Genomic DNA, 19,915 nt, shown 5'->3' on the forward strand with positions numbered 1-19,915 from the left:
ATTCTCTAGAGCAAGGCACCAACACTGCCGGGGTTAGGGGTTCAATTCTCTAGAGCAAGGCACCAACACTGCCGGGGTTAGGGGTTCAATTCTCTAGAGCAAGGCACCAACACTGCCGGGGTTAGGGGTTCAATTCTCTAGAGCAAGGCACCAACACTGCCGGGGTTAGGGGTTCAATTCTCTAGAGCAAGGCACTAACACTGCCGGGGTTAGGGGTTCAATTCTCTAGAGCAAGGCACCAACACTGCCGGGGTTAGGGGTTCAATTCTCTAGAGCAAGGCACCAACACTGCCGGGGTTAGGGGTTCAATTCTCTAGAGCAAGGCACTAACACTGCCGGGGTTAGGGGTTCAATTCTCTAGAGCAAGGCACCAACACTGCCGGGGTTAGGGGTTCAATTCCCTGTGTAGCTCAGGGTTTTTTTTATTTTTATTTCAATTTCAGTTCAGTTTTACGTTTTCAGTGTGGCTTTTTGCAAAAACAAATGTTTTTTGGTTGCTTTTGGTTAAGTTTTACTTTAGTTTCCCAATAGTTTCACAACTACTGTGTAATACAAACAATAAATCATAAATTCTTTTTAAAATATATTTCCATTATTTTTTTCATTTGAAATAGTAATAGTCATGTTTCACCTGGCCATGAATCAGACTTTCATTTGACTCCCCAGCCTACATAGAGAGAAATCAGCTGCTGACTCGCCCACCTTCAGTCAAATCATATCCGACTCCTGATTTGCATGTCAGAGTCACCGTGTGGAGGAGTGTCGCCGCCTGAGAGCTTTGGAGATTCGAGCCGTGGAGGAGAAAGTTATCTGGCAACCAAAAAACCCCAAACAAACAGAAAGAAATCAGCTGCAGGTGATGAGCATGAAAAGGTTTTGAAGTGGGAAATTAAGTGAATTTTTGAATCTGCCAACCTCCTGTGGTTGGTGATTGGAAACAGCTGCATGCAAAAAATAAAACAAAATCCTACTGCATGCTCATATAGAACTACTGTCAGGGAAGGAAATCATTTTTCTGTCTGTAGGCCACAGTGCAGGTAGATCCCAAAACTCACCAGCCACTTTCACTATAATACCAGATAAATAAATAAACAATAAACAACAATAATAGACTTTTAGAATAGACTCAGACCTCCAAACGACGGCTGGTGCAGCAGACTAACTCACACAGTCAGAGGTTTACCAGCATTGACTGGTGGTCAGTCCTCACACGGTCTGCTGCAATTAGAGCTGCAACTAATGACTGTTTTCATTATCAATTAATCCATTTATCGATCGATTATTGTTTAAATTAATCGATTGATCATTTAGTCTATAAAATGTCAATAATAATGACAAATACCGATCACAGTTACCAGAGACAAAAGTGATTCTGACCAGCAGTCAAAAAACCCAAAGTCTTCATTTTATAATGAGATGAGACAGAGAAAAGCAGCAAATCTGTAAAGCTACAACCAGAAAAGGTATTTTTACTTGAGAAATGACAAACGGTTAATCGATTATTTTTCTGTCGATCAACTAATTGATTCATCGTTTCAGCTCTAGCTGTGATGCTAGCTAAACAGAGAAAACAAACTACTTACTGTAAAAAGCATCATACAAAGTGTAATATTAAGAAATAAACACAAAGGACTTTTTTTTCCCAAAATGAAAATGGCATTTTGGAATGATGTTGGCTCAAACATACTGAAAATCAACAACTTTATATTTCCTTTATCTCTCTATCTTAATGAAACAACACATTATTGATAAAGCCACAGACGGCATTAATCTGATCACGACAATCAACCCCAGACAGCTGCGATAACGAAGCCGCCTCGTCTCCTCCGTATGGAAAACATTTACAAGATTTGAAAATGCCGCCTTGACCGCCGCTCAACTTCAAAACCATTTGCCTCTCAGGTCTCAAGTCAAATTCTTAAGTCACTGGTTTCAAGGTTCAAACCATTTCCATAAGGAAACTAACATTTCCCTAATCAAAGGAGTCGACCTGGCTTGGTTTGCAAAGTCAGAGATTTTGGTCCTGACCAAAGCTGGACCGGTCTGACTCTTTGATACAACAATATCTATTAATACACTTTAAAAAGGTGCTGTGTGGATCATTATTAACCATCAGTATGTTATTGTCAAGTGAATGTTTCTCTCTTGGTCTCCTGGCTGTAGACCGGTGAGTCCATGTTGGAGCTGATTGTTCTCCTCTATCTCACTCCAGTAGTATTGTTAGTTCTAGTGTTTCTCCACATTAAGACTACATTTCCCATAAGCCCCGTTGCTTCCTGCCCCCAAGAAGAGGATCAACATGTTGGAAGTGATTTCTCCATCTTCCTTTCCCTCCCTCCACCATCTGCCACCAGAAACTCTTTCAGCTTCAGCTCCGTTTGCTCTGGAAGAACAGAACCTCTTCCTGTTTTGTGCCGTAAAGCGATCCAGCAGATTTCCCTCCAGATCCACCAGGTGAAGGAGAAACAATGGAGGATGCAGAGTAGAGGCTGAGAGAGACTGATGATGGTCTGCTTTGTTTACTGTAATTATACTAATGTCTCAACATTAATGTGGTGATGATTTATTAATGGTAAAATGACACACAGAGCAGCTTTAAGAGATGTTCACAGCGCATTACTTTTAGATAGACATGACTACTCTATACCAGACATGCTATAGGAGGAAATTTTACATTACCGAAAGCAAGCAATCAAACGAACCGAGCTATGCATGAATGGAATTTACTCCCTAGACATATCACACAAGAAAACAGTAAAATCCGATTTAAAATTTTAGTAAAACAGCATCTTTTGACTAGAGACGTTGAAAAGATGTAGAAACTAGTTTGGCTAAGTTTTGAATAAAATACAAATATGAGTTTGATTGTGTTGATGTGTCTTGTGGCCTTGGAGGGTCTGAGTCTGTGGACCGGGAAACTGGAGTGAAACGGACTAATTTCATGTATTTTGTTTATTGTATTGAATACTAGTGTGGAATGGACTGTATTATGATTTGAAATGTGTCAGGACACTGGAGTGAAACGGACTATTTCATATATTCTGATCATTGAATTGTCAGGAGCTTGTCTTGTCTGTGTGTGTCTTCTAGTCTTTGTCCTGTTTATTTTGTAATGTTATGTGTTATGATGTAAGTGTAATGGCTGCATTGTCACTATGTAAAGTCTGTTTTGTGGAGCCCAGGAAGAATAGCTGCTGCTATGCTGTAGCTAATGGGGATCCTAATAAACTAAACTAAACTAAACTAAACTAAACATTACAGGACAGATCTGAACTCATTTTAAAAAAGTAGACCACGCACCAACAGGATCAGGGGTTTGAGTCCCACTGGGCCGCCCATTGTCAACATTTAGACATTTCAAACTCATAATGTTCAGTTTTTCGATGCGCAGCGCCTCGCACCCGGTCTGGCAGTGGATGATGTTCCACTTGTTAACATAAAATCACAACACCCATCCCACAAATTTTAAGGAAAAATTGAGGGAATTCATATCAACTTCCCGGCGTTCCCTTTCTTAAATGTAAGGAGTTTCGGCACTGTGCAACCTTTGCTTAGAAAAAATGGCTTTTAAGATTTAAAACGGAGAAAAAAAAAGATCAAATACTGTTTCATTTTGTATTTTTTGTTTTCCAAGAGTAGATGTCACTTCTGTTAAAATGGTGGATATCTTATTTTACTTTTATTCATACTTTTGCCAAATATGAATTTCATCTGAAAACAGAGTCCTGAGCAACGGCTTGAACATCCAGTTAAAACCTCTTTTTAAAAAGAGATATAAAGCACCTCTATCACATATAAGGCCAAGTGTAATTAGGAATAACTTTTCTCCCTCTGAGAGAAATTCTACATGTGCGCATGGCACCAGAGGGGTCAGAGGTCAAAGGTTAGCCAGGAGCAGCTTGGGGGTTCAGGGTTTTGCTCAGTGACACTTCGGCAGCGATGGACACACACTGCTGATGTGGGAATCGAACCGGCGAGCTTTTGGTTTTACAGGACGGTCCCACTGGGCAACCCCACACACACACACACACACACACCCCTCTATACAAAGACTTTAAGTTTCCAGAGAGAGAGAGAGAGAGAGAGAGAGAGAGAGAGTCACTCCAACATTCCTATAATATTCTTATAGAGACTCAGTGTGTCTGTGTTACTCAATAGTGACTTTATATCATTTTTATGTCCTATGGTATTCTTATAATATTACTATAGGGAGTTTTTAATTTGGCTATAGTGCTTATATTGACTTAAACATACTTTATAGTATTTTTGTTTTTATCTCCTATAATATTCCTATAGGGACTTCCAGTGTGTCAGTGGTATTCCATAGTGAGTTTATAGCGACTTTACCCTATTTTATGGTATTTGTTTATATCTCCAATGGTATTATAGCCCTAAGTTTCCTAGTGACTTGCTGTGATGTTTTCGTATAGCTTAGTATCCCTCTAAAATGTATTATTGGACTACAGTTAATTTTAATAAGCATTACAGTCAAATTAGAAGTCAGCCCCTGCCTATCCTAATAATAAGATCTACATAAAAACTACTCTACTGGGCAAGTGAATAAAATAATACCGACAATCACAATTACAAACGAATAATAAAAAGGTAAAATGGGAAAAAAAAACAAAAAACAGTTCCGGAGTCCCGACACTGGACTGAGGTGTAAATTACCTGCAACTACACACAACTTGTAGAGTGACTGTTTTTTTTTGTTTTTTTTTAGCTCATATTCAGCCCAAACTGTTAAAATAAAGTGAAGTGTGAAAATACAAAAAAGAGACAAGGGCCCCTTCATGGTTTTCACTCTGAAGGAAGGTGAATTCAACAGCAGCAGCCAGGTAAAGGCGTTGATCCATGCCTCTCGGTATTTCTATTACAGCCTAAACACACACATACACACATACACACACAGGTAATATCAACTTACCTCTGTCCTTTGAAGAATAATTAAACTGTGGATTCTCCTTTTCGGTGCGTGTTGTGTCCAGGCGTTTTTTCACCGCACCATGTTTTCCTCCGCTTCCTCCTTGTCGCAAACAGTCGCGGGTCTTGCTGCGGCTCCCCTCCCTTCACCTGCCGGGATGACGGCGCGGCTGCCCGGCTGCGAAAACCCGACGGACCGGTCCGACAGGTACGACTCGACAAAAACAAAAACCCGACAGCAATAAATAGGCTCTAAAACGCGTGGCATCTAAAGGCAACGGGTGCGGAAGTGTGCGTCTCTCATGGTGCTGCTGCTCCGGACAGGCAGCCGAGCTGTGGAAGGTTCTGGTCACGTGACAGCCAGGTAAAGGTGTGTAATTGAATTCCTAATTAAGCCAGGTGATCGTTTGTAGCCTACAGGCAGCGGCCGCGCGCACGATGCAGCTGTGCCGACTTATTGTTCGTCTTTAAATAAAAAACTACATTTTGTTGTTTTACATAACATATGGACAAAAATATTTTTTTAAAGAGAATTATTTCATGTTTATGTTTTATTATTTATACAATGATGCGTTTGTTTTTTATTGTAAAAGTGAATTAAAAGTAATAGCTTTGCATGATATGTTAAATGATAAAGTAAATAGTTAGGATAATAACTTTATTTAACAAAGAAAATGCCAGCTGTGGATCAGGGACCTACCTGCCTTGATGTGTTGACATTTATCGTCCTACGGCGCCACCTAGAGGCTCCTCTGAGGCCGTGCTGTAGATCAGGGGCTCCCCAACAGTATGATCTGATCAGGAGCCCCACTTTGGTGGGATTTAGTCCCGGGACCCTCTCAGCCAGGGTTTCTGTTGTGAAAATAATTTAGTTCGGAATTATATAACTAGAGAGTGAGACAGGGGGAGTGAAACCTCTGATCAAAAGTTGAAAAACACTGAACTTGGAAGAACTACACAGAAAATCATCAGTGTTAAAAATCAGAGTTAGTGTGACAGTAGACAGTGTTGAACAGCCGCCACAGAGACATTTCAGCTGTTTAAACAAGTCTCCAGTCAACACTTGGCAACTCCAAATACTTACCAATCAAAACTTGTTAACACAGGGAAATGTGCTGTGTGCAGTGGTGGAAAGTACTAACTAAACACATTTACTTAAGTACTGTACTTAAGTACAATTTTGAGATACTTGTACTTTACTTGAGTATTTCCATTTGATGCTACTTTATACTTCCACTCCACTACATTTCAGAGGGAAATATTGTACTTTCTACTCCACTACATTTATTTGACAGCTTTAGTTACTTTTCAGATGGAGATTTGACACAATGGATAATATAACAAGCTTTTAAAATACAACACATTGTTAAAGATGAAACCAGTGGTTTCCAACCTTTTTGGCTTTTGAGGTCTTACAAAAAGCAGTGTGTAGTCGGGTCACATTTCAGATGTCTATGAGTTGTTAACAGCTCCACCAAATAGTGATTTTTCCCTCTAAACCTCACATGGTTTCATTTCAATAAATGTTCAAATGATCCAATATTTCAGCAAAAATCAAAGATTAGAGAAAAAGTCCAAAAACTGAAAACAGATTTGTGTATCAGAACTTTGTTTTTTCTTCTTTCCTCTCCCATTAATCATCTCACGACCCCTCAGATTTATCTGGTGACCCTTTGGAGGGGCCCGACCCCTAGGTTGGGAACCACTGGACTAAACTAGCTAACTGTATATAAAGTAGTTCAAACTAGCTCCACCTCCAGCAGCTACAACAGTAACATGCTGCTTACACACTGATGCTTCAGTATTAATAATCTAATGATGTCATATATAATAAAATATCAGTCAGAGGGACCAAACCACTACTTTTACTTTAATACTTTAACTACATTTTGCTGCTAATACTTGGGGGGTCCCTGCACCCCAGTTTGGGCACCACTGTGCTGCATGAGAGAGACAGTACACATTATTCACTTTTAATATCATTTTTTAAATTGTATTTTCATGTCAATATACAACAGGTTTACAGAATAAAATATATTCCAGTACAAATCATTTCAGAGGTACAGATCAGTCCATCCTCACAAGTACATCATTTAAAACAGGTGCAATTAAGGTTAACCAGAGTTGATATCTTTGACTGAAACTGTCCCAGGGGAACAAGGGAATCATATTTCAACAAACCCTGTAAAATATTCCAAGTACGCGGAGCACAAAACTTAAAAGCGGTCTTTCCGAGGTCCGTGGAGACACGCGGGACCTCAAGTGTTAGACAGTCCTGGGAGCGTGTGTGGTAGGCTCCAATACTCCAGTGTGAAAGTGCCTTTGTCTAAATAACATTTTCACATGATTTCTGTCTGAAACAGACATATAAATGCCCAAACAAATCAGTCGGTTTGTACAGCACATTCCATATAACAGCATAATATAGGCTATTTAAGTTAGCTTTGTTCTCAAGTCTTGAGGCACAAGTCTCAAGTCAAGTCTCAAGTCTAAATGTAGATTAGCAAGTAAAGTCCAAGTCAAGTCCATGTCATTAATGTCAAGTCTCAAATCTAAATGTAGAACAGCAAGTCAAGTCAGACCAAATCAAGAGTCCAGTATCAATTTAATATCTTAAAGAAAACTAAATATCTAGGACTTTTCAATGCAATATGGTTTTAATAGGATAAAAACTTGGTAAGAGCATCATGAGTTTGATTTCTATAATCAGTTTCAACTTCAATAAATTCAATCATTCCATACAAATTCAGAAAACAGAATTTAAATTCAGTCGTCTGCTGGAACAAATCTCATCACTTTCAATCTAAGTCATTTACACAAACACAAGATCTCAAGTCAAGACTTTAGAAACCTTTTCAAGTCATCAGAGTACAAGTCAGAGTCAAGTCCCAAGTCACCAGAACACGTTTCCCCTAGACTTACGAAATTTGGTAGGCACATGTATCATGTCCAGACTTAGAAAAAAAAGTCTCTTGGTGCCATGCCCTAAATCCAACAGGACGTACGCCATTTTGAATTTATTGTGACATTTTGGGGCATTTTTGGCAATTTGCAGGGGTTGTACTTTAACGAACTCCTCCTAGGGTGTTAATCGGATCCACGTCAAACTTGGTCAGCATGTATAAAATAAAAGACCTCGATGATGAAAAGTTGTCAAAAGCTTGAGTTTTCAATTAACCCTGAAACAGGAAGTGGTTTGGCCTGAACACATCTACATGCCGATATTCAGTTATAGTCATAGCGCCACCTACTGGCAACAGGAAATGACATGTTTTATACTTTGCTGTGCTTCTCTGAGCGGGTTGACGGGATCCACCTCAAATGTGGTCAGAAAAGCCTTAAGACCTTGATGACGCTTCATTGTGAAGATCGGGAGCTTTCGTCGAACGGCGTTGCCATGGCGGCGCGGCGAATTTCGATGTTTCGCCATGAAACAGGAAGCTGTGTTAACTTGAGTGTACATTGTCCGATCTGCACCAGATTTCACATGCTGGACCAGAGTGCAGCTTTAATTTTATCTGTATTTTTTCTTTTTACACTGTCTCTTTATTTGTTTTAATTTATTGCTAAGGTGTGAAGCACATCAAGCTGCATTATATATATGGAAGGTATATGAAAGTTTATTATTATTAAAATCAGAAGGAGGTGGAGGAGGAGGAAGATGAAGACGAACCAAGTGGATCTTCTATAAAACCTTGGTGGAAGAGGAGGAACAAGGAGGAGGAGCAAGAGGAGGGATAGGGAGAGGAGCAAGAGGAGGAGGAGGAGGAAGAGAAAGAACAGGAGGAGGAAGAGCAGAAGCAGGAGGAGGAACAGGAGGAGGAGGAGGAGCAGAAGCAGGAAGAACAGGAGGAGGAAGAGCAGGAGGAGGAACAGGAGGAGGAACAGGAGGAGGAGGAAGAGGAGGAGCAGAAGCAGGAAGAAGGAGGCGGCTGCTGTGAAAACTCCTCCAGACTCCGCCCTGCTGGTGTTGATTGGCAGCGCCGATATCTTCCTGTTCTGCGTCAATGACTAGAGAGACTCAGTAGTGTGGCTCAGAGACTTCGCTGGAATAACAGTCACACAGATAAAGATAAAAACACTAACGGTTGTTTTTTTTTTTAAGTAGCCCTGCTTCCTGCCCTGAACACACCACCGGTTTAGCTAGCTGACAGCGCGGCTGTAAAGTGCACCATGGTCGGCGTGAAGGTAATCGGGAACGACTCGGACTTCCAGCCGGAGCTAGCGGCCGCCGGCTCCAGGCTCGCCGTGGTCAAGTTCACAATGGCCGGGTAAGCTAAGTAACCCGGCTCCGAGGCCGCGCGGCTGGCAGGGCGTAGCGTGTTGCTAACAGTAGCCGAGCTCACGTTAGCTTGCTAATGTTTCATTACCTTACACTGCGGGACAGGTGGAGCACGTTGTGTAACTGTTCTGGAGAGCCGACCTGTGCTTGGTAGTTAGCCGTTACGCTAGCTGACAGGAGCAGCACCATGCTAGGTAGCTAGGTTAGCATGCTAACATTAGCAGGTGGTAGCTCTCTTTGCCATGACATAGCAATATTACAGTCTTAACTTAGCTGCTGGGCTGTCGGTAGTCTCAGTGATGTGGTGATAAACCTAAAGCAGGGTAAACTATGACCTCCAGCCGGTGATCAGCATCAGGCAAACCACCAATATAAACAAAAATCAGTTATGTTTCAAGACAAAACGCTAATTTATGCCAGTGTAAAAGTCATTAAAAGACGCAATCCTAGTAAATAACAACAGCTTGATGCTACTCACTGTGAAGTATACTGTGAAACTAGGTCCTCAGATGTCATGTCGCCCTAAAAAGGTTGGTGAACTGAGTTTAGGTGTGTTTACCCTGCACTGCACAGCCACGGTTAGCTTATCTGCTGTTTGAACATTGTAGGCTACCGTTGATTATAAGTATTGTATAGTAAACCTGCAGTGCAGTTTAGAATATTATACCAACATCACAACAAAACATTACTATAGATCAAATGTTAAATTACAGAAACCCTGTGAGTAATGTCATAGGAGATGAAAATTGCCATAAAGTACAGTCAGGTTATAAACTCACTATTGAGTACCGCAGACACACTGTCAGTCCCTATAGGAATATTAGTGATATTTTTTTCTAGTTAGGTTTCTAACTTTACATAATCTACAACTCTGACCTGTCCATCACAGCTACACCCATTGTGCCAAAGTGGCAGTTTTGTGAATGCTTTGTTGTTTTGGTGAAGCAGCAGCTGCTAACACTCCTCTTCTCCCCAGGTGCCGGCCCTGTGTCAGAATAGCTCCTGCTTTCAACATGTTGAGTAACAAGTACCCACAGGTTGTCTTCCTCGAGGTCGATGTTCATGTCTGTCAGGTAAGTTTCTGTCTGTCAGATCCTGTGAAGAGTGTTTCTACTGTGCACCACAGCACCAACACTCCCACCACACAGAGAGAAAACATGAAGTCATTATATTTCATAGCTTTGAGCAGTATAGTTTTGCCACATTTCTCTCTTGAACACAAAAAAGTGTAGTATTAATACTTACAATTATGTTGAAGTATCAAAACAACATTTCTAGCACTTGAAACATGATGAGAACCTGAACTAGGACCAAGATCGGATGAAAGTGAAACCAAAACTAAAACTACCTCTAATCACTGCAGCATGAAATCACACTGCTGAGACACTGCTGTTCAATTACTTTGCTTTTCTCTGTGATACACCTAGCTTGACATGAAACTATGCAGATCTACATGCTTCACACAGGATTTTGGTTACAGCACAGCAGTGGTTCTCAAATGTTTTAGTCGGGAGCCAGACAGAGCGAATTCAGTCATCCATAATCAATAAAGGATATATTACTACTCACTGTCATATGGAAACCTGCCACAGAAAGGCCTGCAGCGCTGGGCTGGGAAATGACCACCAGCCACATGCTGGTAAATTTTGACTGTGACTGATAGGTTTTCCTATTTTCACAGCTATTTCCACGTCTTGAAAACTTTGGGAATTGCATAAAAATAAGATCTGTAAAAGTACAGGATGACACACATGGCTACTGATAATATGTAGTTGCAGACCAACAGTCATTGAGTAAGTAAGAAATTGAGTGTTAGTACAAGAACTTAAAGGACGACACCGACTTTTTGTTTTCTTCTGCCCATTGGTCACCTTACTCAACATCTGACCAGAGGTTTGGCACCAAAATAGTCTCTGTGTCTCCGGTAGATCTCACTTTAAGGATAATGCTCGTCAACTAAGATTACAAACTGTAGGCTGAGGCGGCGGTGATCCGTCTGTCCGTCCGTCCGTCCGTCCATCTGTCTGTCTCTGTTCATTTCAGTTCATTTCCACTGACAGTCGACGACTGTCAGACTGTCAGATTTCCATCTGTTTTGACGACAGAAAGTTCAACCAGCTGAACTTTTTCTGGACGGACGGATTCGTCAGCGTCTGTTCAGCCAATCAGAGGCCTTCCTACGTTTGTTCTGTAGAAACTAGCGGCGAACACAGAGACGACGGTCCGACCGAAACAAAGAGAAAACAGAGAAAGCCTGGTGGAGCGTTGGGATGACTGGAGGTTTCCAGATCAGTTTCTGATTGGATTTATACTGTAGAGTCTGTTTCTTCTGTTTCTATCAAGCAGCTCCGCTATGAGCAAAGCTTCCTGCTTTCCAGCTTCTTCTGCCTCGCAACAACGCCTCAGAACAAACCAACACACACAAACCTATCATCAATAATTCTGTCTGTTTTCTGCTGGATCAGTTTGGCCACCCCCTAACCATTAGCATGCGGACCAGACAGAGATATCTACTAGAGAGACAGAGATTATTTTGTTGCTAATCATTTCCTCACATATTGGGTAAAGTGACCAGTGGGCCAAACTCCCAAAAAGTCGGTTTTGTTGTTAAGATTTGGAGAAAGTATGGAATTTTTAAATGGCAGGTAACAAACCATCATTTGCACTCCTATTCTATTGTAAACCTGTAGTTGGCTGGTGGTAAATTAATGCAGCAGACACGGTGGCCCAGGGGTTGGCTATCGATGAAAATGTTTTGGTTCGAGTCCCAGTTCCTTATTTCATTTCCAGTACCAATTTGTTATGTTTTTCAGTACCTAAGTAGTAAATTCCATTTTCACATGTATTTAAATGTTTCTTAACCCCAAATCCCATAGAATTCAAGCTAGCATACACGCTAACAGCTAAGTAGGTTGTGTTAACAGTTTACCAGAAATCACATTATTCGAGCTTTGTTTTACTCCAGTACCTGTCCCGTTAACGTCTCCACTTGGCAGACAACACACTCACAAAACTAATTTTTAAAAAGCCCTCTCCCTCCCTCCCTCCCTCTCTCAGGCGACGGCGGCGGCCAACAACATCTCGGCCACGCCCACGTTCCTGTTCTTCAGGAACCGGGTGCGGGTGGATCAGTACCAGGGGGCGGACGCCGCGGGGCTGGAAGAGAAGATCAAACAGCACACGGAAAACGACCCGGGAAACAACGAGGACTCCGACATTCCCAAGGGATACGTGAGTAGACGACCTTAACGACGGGTGGATATTGTTGGAAAAATTTTCAATTCTGATACCGATCTGCAAGGGTTGATTAAAAATTGAATACCATATTTCCTCTAATATTTGCCCGGGCCTTTATTTACCTCAGCTGCAGAGGGTACCAGGCCTTTATTGGAAGCAGGCTTATATTAGAGACAGGCCTTTATTTCTAATTCCCTCTGTTTGATAAGTATATTTGCTCATATTTTAGTATGAAGCCTCCTTGTTTTCTTATCTGCTTCTGTTGGGGTTCGTTAGGTAGCCGTTTTTTTGTTACTGCGACGCATTACCGATAATTACGGTAATCGATGACGGCACGCTCCAGAGACTTCCACCGGCCGAGCCGTCTTGTGGCATACTGCCGTCTTGTGGCACTTGTACGTTACTACAAACTACAGTTACATTATATAACAGGCACCAGGAGTTTACCGGTATCCACTGTTGTTTTTTCCTTTGTTATTTTCCCCGGCCTGTATTTGGGGCCGGCCTTTATTTGTTCGTGTCGACCACGGCCCCGGACATTATCGGAGACCCGGCTTTTAATTGACTACCGGCCACTATTAGAGGAAATACGGTATGTGAGTTTTCGTCTGCAGTCGACTTCTGTAATTTGAAAGACCCCATGAAGTGACATAGAGAGCGTGTGATAGTGATTTGCTTCTGTGTATTGACATATTTCCGAATGAAACAGAAAGTTAGGGCAGGAATCGTCAATGGGAGGGGCTTATTTGAATATCAATGAGATATGGAGGAAGTGGGCGGACAGCAGTCTGTCACTCAGTTGTGGAGGAATGTTCTCTCCCTCTGTTGCTCCGTCTATGAAAAGAGTTTTGGGTGAAGCAGCCAGAAACAAAAACACTCGTTTGTCCATGTTGCTGCTGAACTGAGCTGCATGCTGGGAAAAACAGTGGTTCCATTTCCTGTATAACATCAGTTACTGAGTGTTAATTTAAAACTTGCTCACTCATTTATGCAGTGGATCAAGTTTGTAATTCATCATGATGAGAGGATATGCTCTACTCCCAACTGTTGAAGGCATTTGGATGAGTGACAGGAGTCTCTGCCCACAGTGCAAACATTAAAGATATCAGACCATGACTTGACTTGAGACTTGACTTGGTGTTCTGCATTTAGACTTGAGACTTGACATTAATGACATGGACTTGACTTGAGACTTCTACCTCAAGACTTGAGACTGACTTGGGGCTGCAAAGTTGACTTGGTCACACTTCGGATACTGATAAACAAAATATAATTCTGTACACTTTCTACACTTGCATAATCCTTTATTGCGATGTCATATGACAGAAATGTTTCCCCCTGAAATGGTGTTGCTCTCCCCTCCCTCAGTAACTGTGTTGATTTGCCTTTGAGCAAGGCACCTAACCTCCAGCTGTCCAGCAGTGCAGCACTGTGGTTGAACTGTGTATTTGTCTCTGCCTGTATTAAAAAAAACAGAATATGCATGATCAGCAAACCGTCTCAGGACAGATAAAGGTCAAAGTAAACAGCAGTTGAGTTTGTGTTTGTTGTGTTGTTTGTTTTCAGATGGACCTCATGCCTTTCGTCAACAAAGCCGGCTGCGAGTGCCTCAACGAGAGCGACGACTGCGGCTTCGACAACTGCTTAACCAAAGACTCCTCCTACCTGGAGTCTGACTGCGACGAACAGGTCGGCCCGCCGCTGCTAACGATGCTGCCACGACTTCACTTCACTTTACTTCACTTTACTTCACTTTACTACTTACCTGACAGTTTCACTGCTTCACCAACCAGCTAGATGTTTAGAATTGACCCGTTTTCACCCACATGGCTGACGTACATCAGTAGGTTATAGATCGGTTCTCACTATTGCCAAAAAGGGATTTGATCGAGGGTTACGAAATGCTAACAGCACAGCTATTGCCATTAGCCAGTTAGCATTTTGTTACCCTCCATCAAATCACTTTTTTTTATAGTCGTGCACATTTCATGGCACGATTGTCTTGGCCAAAATTATCTCAGTATATAATATTATCCAGATAATTATTAATAAGATGAAAACCTTAAAACAAGTGCTGTAATATGCTTCAGTTACTTGAAAAACAAATTTCTCAATCACAAGACATTTCTCTTTTTTAAACACATTTTAATGTAAGAGTGTAGAACATATGTGAAATATTTATGTAAAATATTTGACTGTTTGCGTTTGTTATGCAGCCTCCTGGTCGTCACGGTAATACAAATCAGGGCCGGTGTCATAACTGTTATTGTTTTTTATACTGCAATATACAGTAATAACAGTCATTGTCCCTAATCACACCTGCAGTTGGTTTTCTTTGGTCTGAACCACAGAAGAAATGTTCACTCAGTTGCATTTTTGTATTTGGTGCATTTAGGTTCACACTGTCCAGATACAAGTGAACCAGGGCTTGTAAACAAAAGTCACATGACTCACAAGTAGTTTGTTTACTGGACAGAGTTTTGATAGAGCCGAGATTTACTTTTTATTTTCCTTTCTCCTCTCCAGTTGCTGATAACCATGGCCTTCAACCAGCCTGTCAAGCTTTTCTCTATGAAGCTCCAGTCCTCAGACTTCGGTGAGTTTTTTTTCCTCATTCATCTGACTTTCTCTTCCAGAGGGAGTGGAGCAGTAAAACAAGCTTCAGCTCTTAGTTCACCAACATTACCAACAACAAACAGTAAGCAAAGGGTCAAAGGTCACGGCACCCAGACTATAGGAGGCACAAATATTCCTGTGACCCTGGAATGATCATGTAATCTGATGGAGAAGTGCTAGGAAAATAATTAATCTCTCTCCCCCTTCCCTCCTTCCTTGCTTCATCTTTCCTTCCTTCCTCTCTAATCCCCATCCTTCACTCCATCCTTCCATCCATCCTTCCCTCCCTGCTTCCTTCTTCCCTTCCTTACATCTCCCACTCTCCTCTCTCTCTGCCATCCGTCCTTCTGTCTTTACTTTTCTTTCTTTCTTTCTCCCTCTCCCACCTTCCCTACCTACTTCCGTCCTTTCTTCCTCGCTTCCGTCTTTCCTTCCCACCTTCCTTTGTAATCTCTCCCGTCCTTCGCTCCATCCTTACCTCCTTTCCTCCCTCCCTTCCCTCCCTGCCTTCCTTCCGTCTCCAGCCCAAGCCCCTAAGGTGATGAAGGTGTTTATCAATCTTCCTCGGTCGATGAGTTTCGACGACGCGGAGCGGAGCGAAGCCACCCAGGCGCTCGACCTGTCGGAGGAAGACTACAAAGACGACGGTCTGATCCCTCTGCGCTACGTCAAGTTCCAGAACGTCCAGAGCGTCACGGTAAGGACAGGAGGCCGCTGAGATACTGCTGGAGCTCAGCTGAGGTTCACGGGTCTGACGACTCTACCGGACACTTGAGGGGGTAGAAATCTGTCATGCTTCCATGCTGATGGATACAATGGAAACAAAGCAAGATCCAGTACTATTAAAGTGCTGAAGCTAGAGTACCGTTTTACCAGGCCTTTATTGGAAGCAGGCTTATATTAGAGACAGGCCTTTATTTCTAATTCCCTCTGTTCGATAAGTATATTTGCTCATATTTTAGTACGAAGCCTCCTTGTTTTCTGATCTGCTTCTGTTGGGGTTCGTTAGGTAGCCGTTTTTTTGTTACCGCGACGCATTACCGATAATTACGGTAATCGACGACGGCACGCTCCAGAGACTTCCTCCGGCCGAGCCGTCTTGTGGCATACCGCCATCTTGTGGCACTTGTACGTTACTACACACTACAGTTACATTATATAACAGGCACCAGGAGTTTACTGGTATCCACCGTTGTTTTTTCCTTTGTTTTTTTCCCCGGCCTGTATTTGGGGCCGGCCTTTATTTGTTCGTGTCGACCACGGCCCCGGACATTATCGGAGACCCGGCTTTTAATTGACTACCAGCCACTATTAGAGGAAATACGGTAATAGAATAGAACTTTATTGTCCATCGCAGTGGAAATTTGAGTTAACATGAACACCTTTGTTCACAAAGTAGTTGTTTTAGGAGATGGAGTCATCTGTTTTTATTTTATGTTATTTTTTCACATTAACTGAGGAATTTCCATTTTCCAAAATGGATAATGTTTTAGATTTAGCCCCACTGTTTGGAGTTTACTCACTTGGTGGAATGGTGAAAGTGTCTGTTAAGTCTGATAAGTTTCTTTTTAAAAGTATGGAAAACACAACACATCTTGAGAAAATAATGTGATGCAGAACAACCCAGAAAATGTGGGATTATATTTTCCTCACCACACTGTGAATAACTTTCCCCTGACAGATGCTGTGTGTGATTATCAGTAGATTACATTAATATTATATTGCATTAATATTATCAGTCTATAGTCAGAGATGAGAAATAGCAGCGCAGCATGTAAAAAGTACAGAATTTGAAACTTGTATCTTCCTATAAGGACATCTCTGAGATAGAATAATGAATAATGAGTCTGTTTGGGGTTATGTGAAATGAAAACTTGAGCTTTATGTGCCTGGGTCTCCTGAGCAGCAGCTGCATGTCAGTCAGTGGTAACATGGTGTAGCGGAGCCATCTAGTGGCAGAAAAACACAACTACAGGTTCAGGATCTCTTGTTGGTGCAGAAACATTTTGACAACTATATCTTGTTAAGTTGGTTCCCTAGAAACATGTTAACAACAAGCAGAGACCCTGATTTGACCTTGTGCCCATTTCAGCATCAGTTCCAGTAGGTGTTGTAGTTTAATACTGGCTCTCACTGGATGTTTCTATCATGATAAATTAACAATTTGGGTCAGTTCAGTTCAGTTCTTTATTTTAATAAAGGGCAAGTATAGGGCAGGTATAAAAACAAAAATAAGCAATGACAAGTAACACACAATGCAGTAAAAAAACAAAACAAAACAAAAAACACAATTGTGCTTTCATCACCACCACCAATGAAGCTGGAAGTAGACAATGATGTCACCCGCCTGTCTGTCCGTCCGTCTGTCTGTCTGCCTGTCTGTCTGCCTGTCTGTCTGCCTGCCTGTCTGTCTGTTAGCAACATTTCTGAAAAAGTAACAAACAGATTTGGCTGAAACTTGAAAGACGGATCGCTCATGGCCCAGTGATCAGTTGATTAGATTTTGGTGATCTTGATCTGGGATTTCCACCATTACGCCATTATCATTTTCTAGACGTTATGTTTATGCTGCGTTCATGTGCTGGTGGGGAAAGTCCGACATCTGGGACTTCCAGGTCGGCTGTTAAACAGCGTTACATTCACTTGTTTTTTTTATGGGAAAATCAAAGCTGGAAGACAAATGATGAACAAATGTTAACAAAACTGTCGCTTTGCAAGTTGGAGAATTGTTCAGTGTTGGTGGAGGATTTGAAGTATTAACAATTACAACTCACAACAAACTCAGACAGATGATGAACTTTCATTGTCTTCACACTTTCCTACCTGTGAGGGGAATTTTCCCTCAGGACTAGTCATGATGGACTTAGTCTGGATTATCATTTCGAGTTTGGCAGACTAGCAGTAAATTACTTTCATCACTGTATGGAGAATTATTCCTGCTCTAACTGCTGTCGATAAGCAGCTATTGATCAGTGATTAGACCCAGTGAATGACCATAATATGGTGTGATGGAGCCATCTAGTGGTTAAAAACACAACTACATGTTAACATTGTTCATGGTGTTTGTATTGATGGTTTGTCTCTTGTGTTTTTCTCCCTAGTTGTTTATCAAGTCCAACCAAGGAGACGAAGAGACGACGAAAATCAACTACCTGACGTTCATCGGCACTCCAGTACAGGCAACCAACATGAACGACTTCAAAAGGGTCTGTACTGATCACTGCAACCTGGGTTGACTTACTTACACATCTCAGCAACCTGGGTTGACTTACATACACAACACAGCAACCTGGGTTGGCTAGCATACACATCACAGCAACCTGGGTTGACTTGCATACACATCACAGCAACCTGGGTTGACTAGCATACACATCACTGCAACCCGGGTTGACTTACTTACACATCTCAGCAACCTGGTTGACTTGCATACACATCGCAATAGCCTGGGTTGACTTAAATACACATCACAGCAACCTGGGTTGACTTACATACACATCACAGCAACCTGGGTTGACTAGCATACACATCACAGCAACCTGGGTTGACTTGAATTTAGAGAGTCCTGTTTCATTTTGAGGTATTAGAGCTGCAGCTGACGATTAATTTGCTATTGATTAATCAAAACATCTAAACTTCAATAAAACAGATTTTTGCAATTGAACATTTCAAAGTTAATTAGCATAAGTTTCCATGTGGAATATGTTGTTATGACAAAGCAACACTTCCGAGTCGAGGAATCAAAGACGCTTCCAATCGTGTTTCCCATAAAACTCGACCAGCTGTCCTTTGAAAAGCTTTCTTAAAAAGAAGTACGTATATAAAAGAATAAAACAAACAAACCTCTTGTACTGAACTGCTTGATATTTTTCAGTAATCCTATTGGTTGTTTTTTGTTAGTTTACTGATGGCTGGTGGTTTTGTTGTTGTTCAGGTTGTGGGGAAGAAGGGAGAGAGTCACTGAGCAGAAGGAAGGAAGGAGAGAGGAGACGAGGAGGGAGGAGAGAGGAGGAGGAAGCGGAGGCCATATTGCTGCAGATACATCCAAGGACTTCCCTCTGCCAAAGCTGCCGCACACTCCGCTGTAACACACACACACACACACACACACACACACACACACACACACACACATACACACACACTTCCGTCTCGGTTCTGTCACACACACATATACATACACGTACAATTTACCCTCTCACACACAACATACACATATAAATTGGCACTCTCTCTCAATCTCTCTCTCTCTCTCACACACACACACACACACACACACACACACACACACACACACACACAGTCTCCAGCTGTCCTCAACATGCTCCAAATGAATTCTCTGACTGTGGAGAGACTCATTCTATAAACCATTTGTATTGTAATTCAGATGAAAATCACTGTAAATAAAACACAATCCTTTTTCAAAGGCATGTGCGTCGAGTCTGGTTTCTATGAGGGGAGACGTAACCGTAGCAACAGTAGTACTAGCTGCAGTAGCAGTACGAGTAGTAGCAGTGGTAATTGTAGTATTAGCAGCAGCAGGAGTAGTAGCAGTAGTAGTAATATCAGTAGTAGTATCAGTAGTATTAGCAATAGCGGTAACACTTTACAATAAGGGTCACTAAGTTAAGGGTTAGTTAATGCTTAATAAGCATTAACTAACCCTTAATTAACAGTTAACTAATGTGCCTGGTAATCATTTACTAATGGTGTTCATGTTAACTAAGGTATTAATTTATACATTATTTAATAGTCATATTTAGAAACTATTAAATAATGTATAAATTAATACCTTACTTAACATGAACACCATTAGTAAATTACACATTAGTTAACTGTTACTAACCCTTATTAAGCATT

At 41.6% G+C, this 19,915-nt stretch overlaps 2 protein-coding genes across 2 annotated transcripts in view; one reads left to right on the forward strand and one right to left on the reverse strand.

Annotated features, from left to right (window-relative positions):
* LOC139642289 (phospholipid-transporting ATPase IC-like) overlaps nt 1–5,075 on the reverse strand; it is a gene marked incomplete at its 3' end in the record, with an annotated part of 64,075 nt that extends 59,000 nt beyond the window's left edge. Inside the window, 1 exon segment of the mRNA XM_071517060.1 lies at nt 4,928–5,075.
* A 3,832-nt stretch (nt 5,076–8,907) lies between these two features.
* On the forward strand, nt 8,908–19,485 carry txnl1 (thioredoxin-like 1). Its single transcript, XM_071517061.1, has 8 exons — nt 8,908–9,194; nt 10,182–10,278; nt 12,263–12,436; nt 14,009–14,131; nt 14,969–15,038; nt 15,583–15,755; nt 18,160–18,264; nt 18,990–19,485. The coding sequence occupies exons 1-8, from the start codon at nt 9,097–9,099 to the stop codon at nt 19,017–19,019; spliced, it is 870 nt and encodes a 289-aa protein (XP_071373162.1). The 5' UTR covers nt 8,908–9,096; the 3' UTR covers nt 19,020–19,485.
* The last annotated feature ends 430 nt before the right edge of the window (nt 19,486–19,915 follow it).

This window comes from Centroberyx affinis, unplaced genomic scaffold (genome assembly GCF_046629955.1).
Source record: "Centroberyx affinis isolate AG114_WGS23_722 - 3 ecotype Tasmania unplaced genomic scaffold, CSIRO-AGI_Caff_v1 ptg000454l_1, whole genome shotgun sequence".
NCBI lineage: Eukaryota > Metazoa > Chordata > Actinopteri > Beryciformes > Berycidae > Centroberyx > Centroberyx affinis.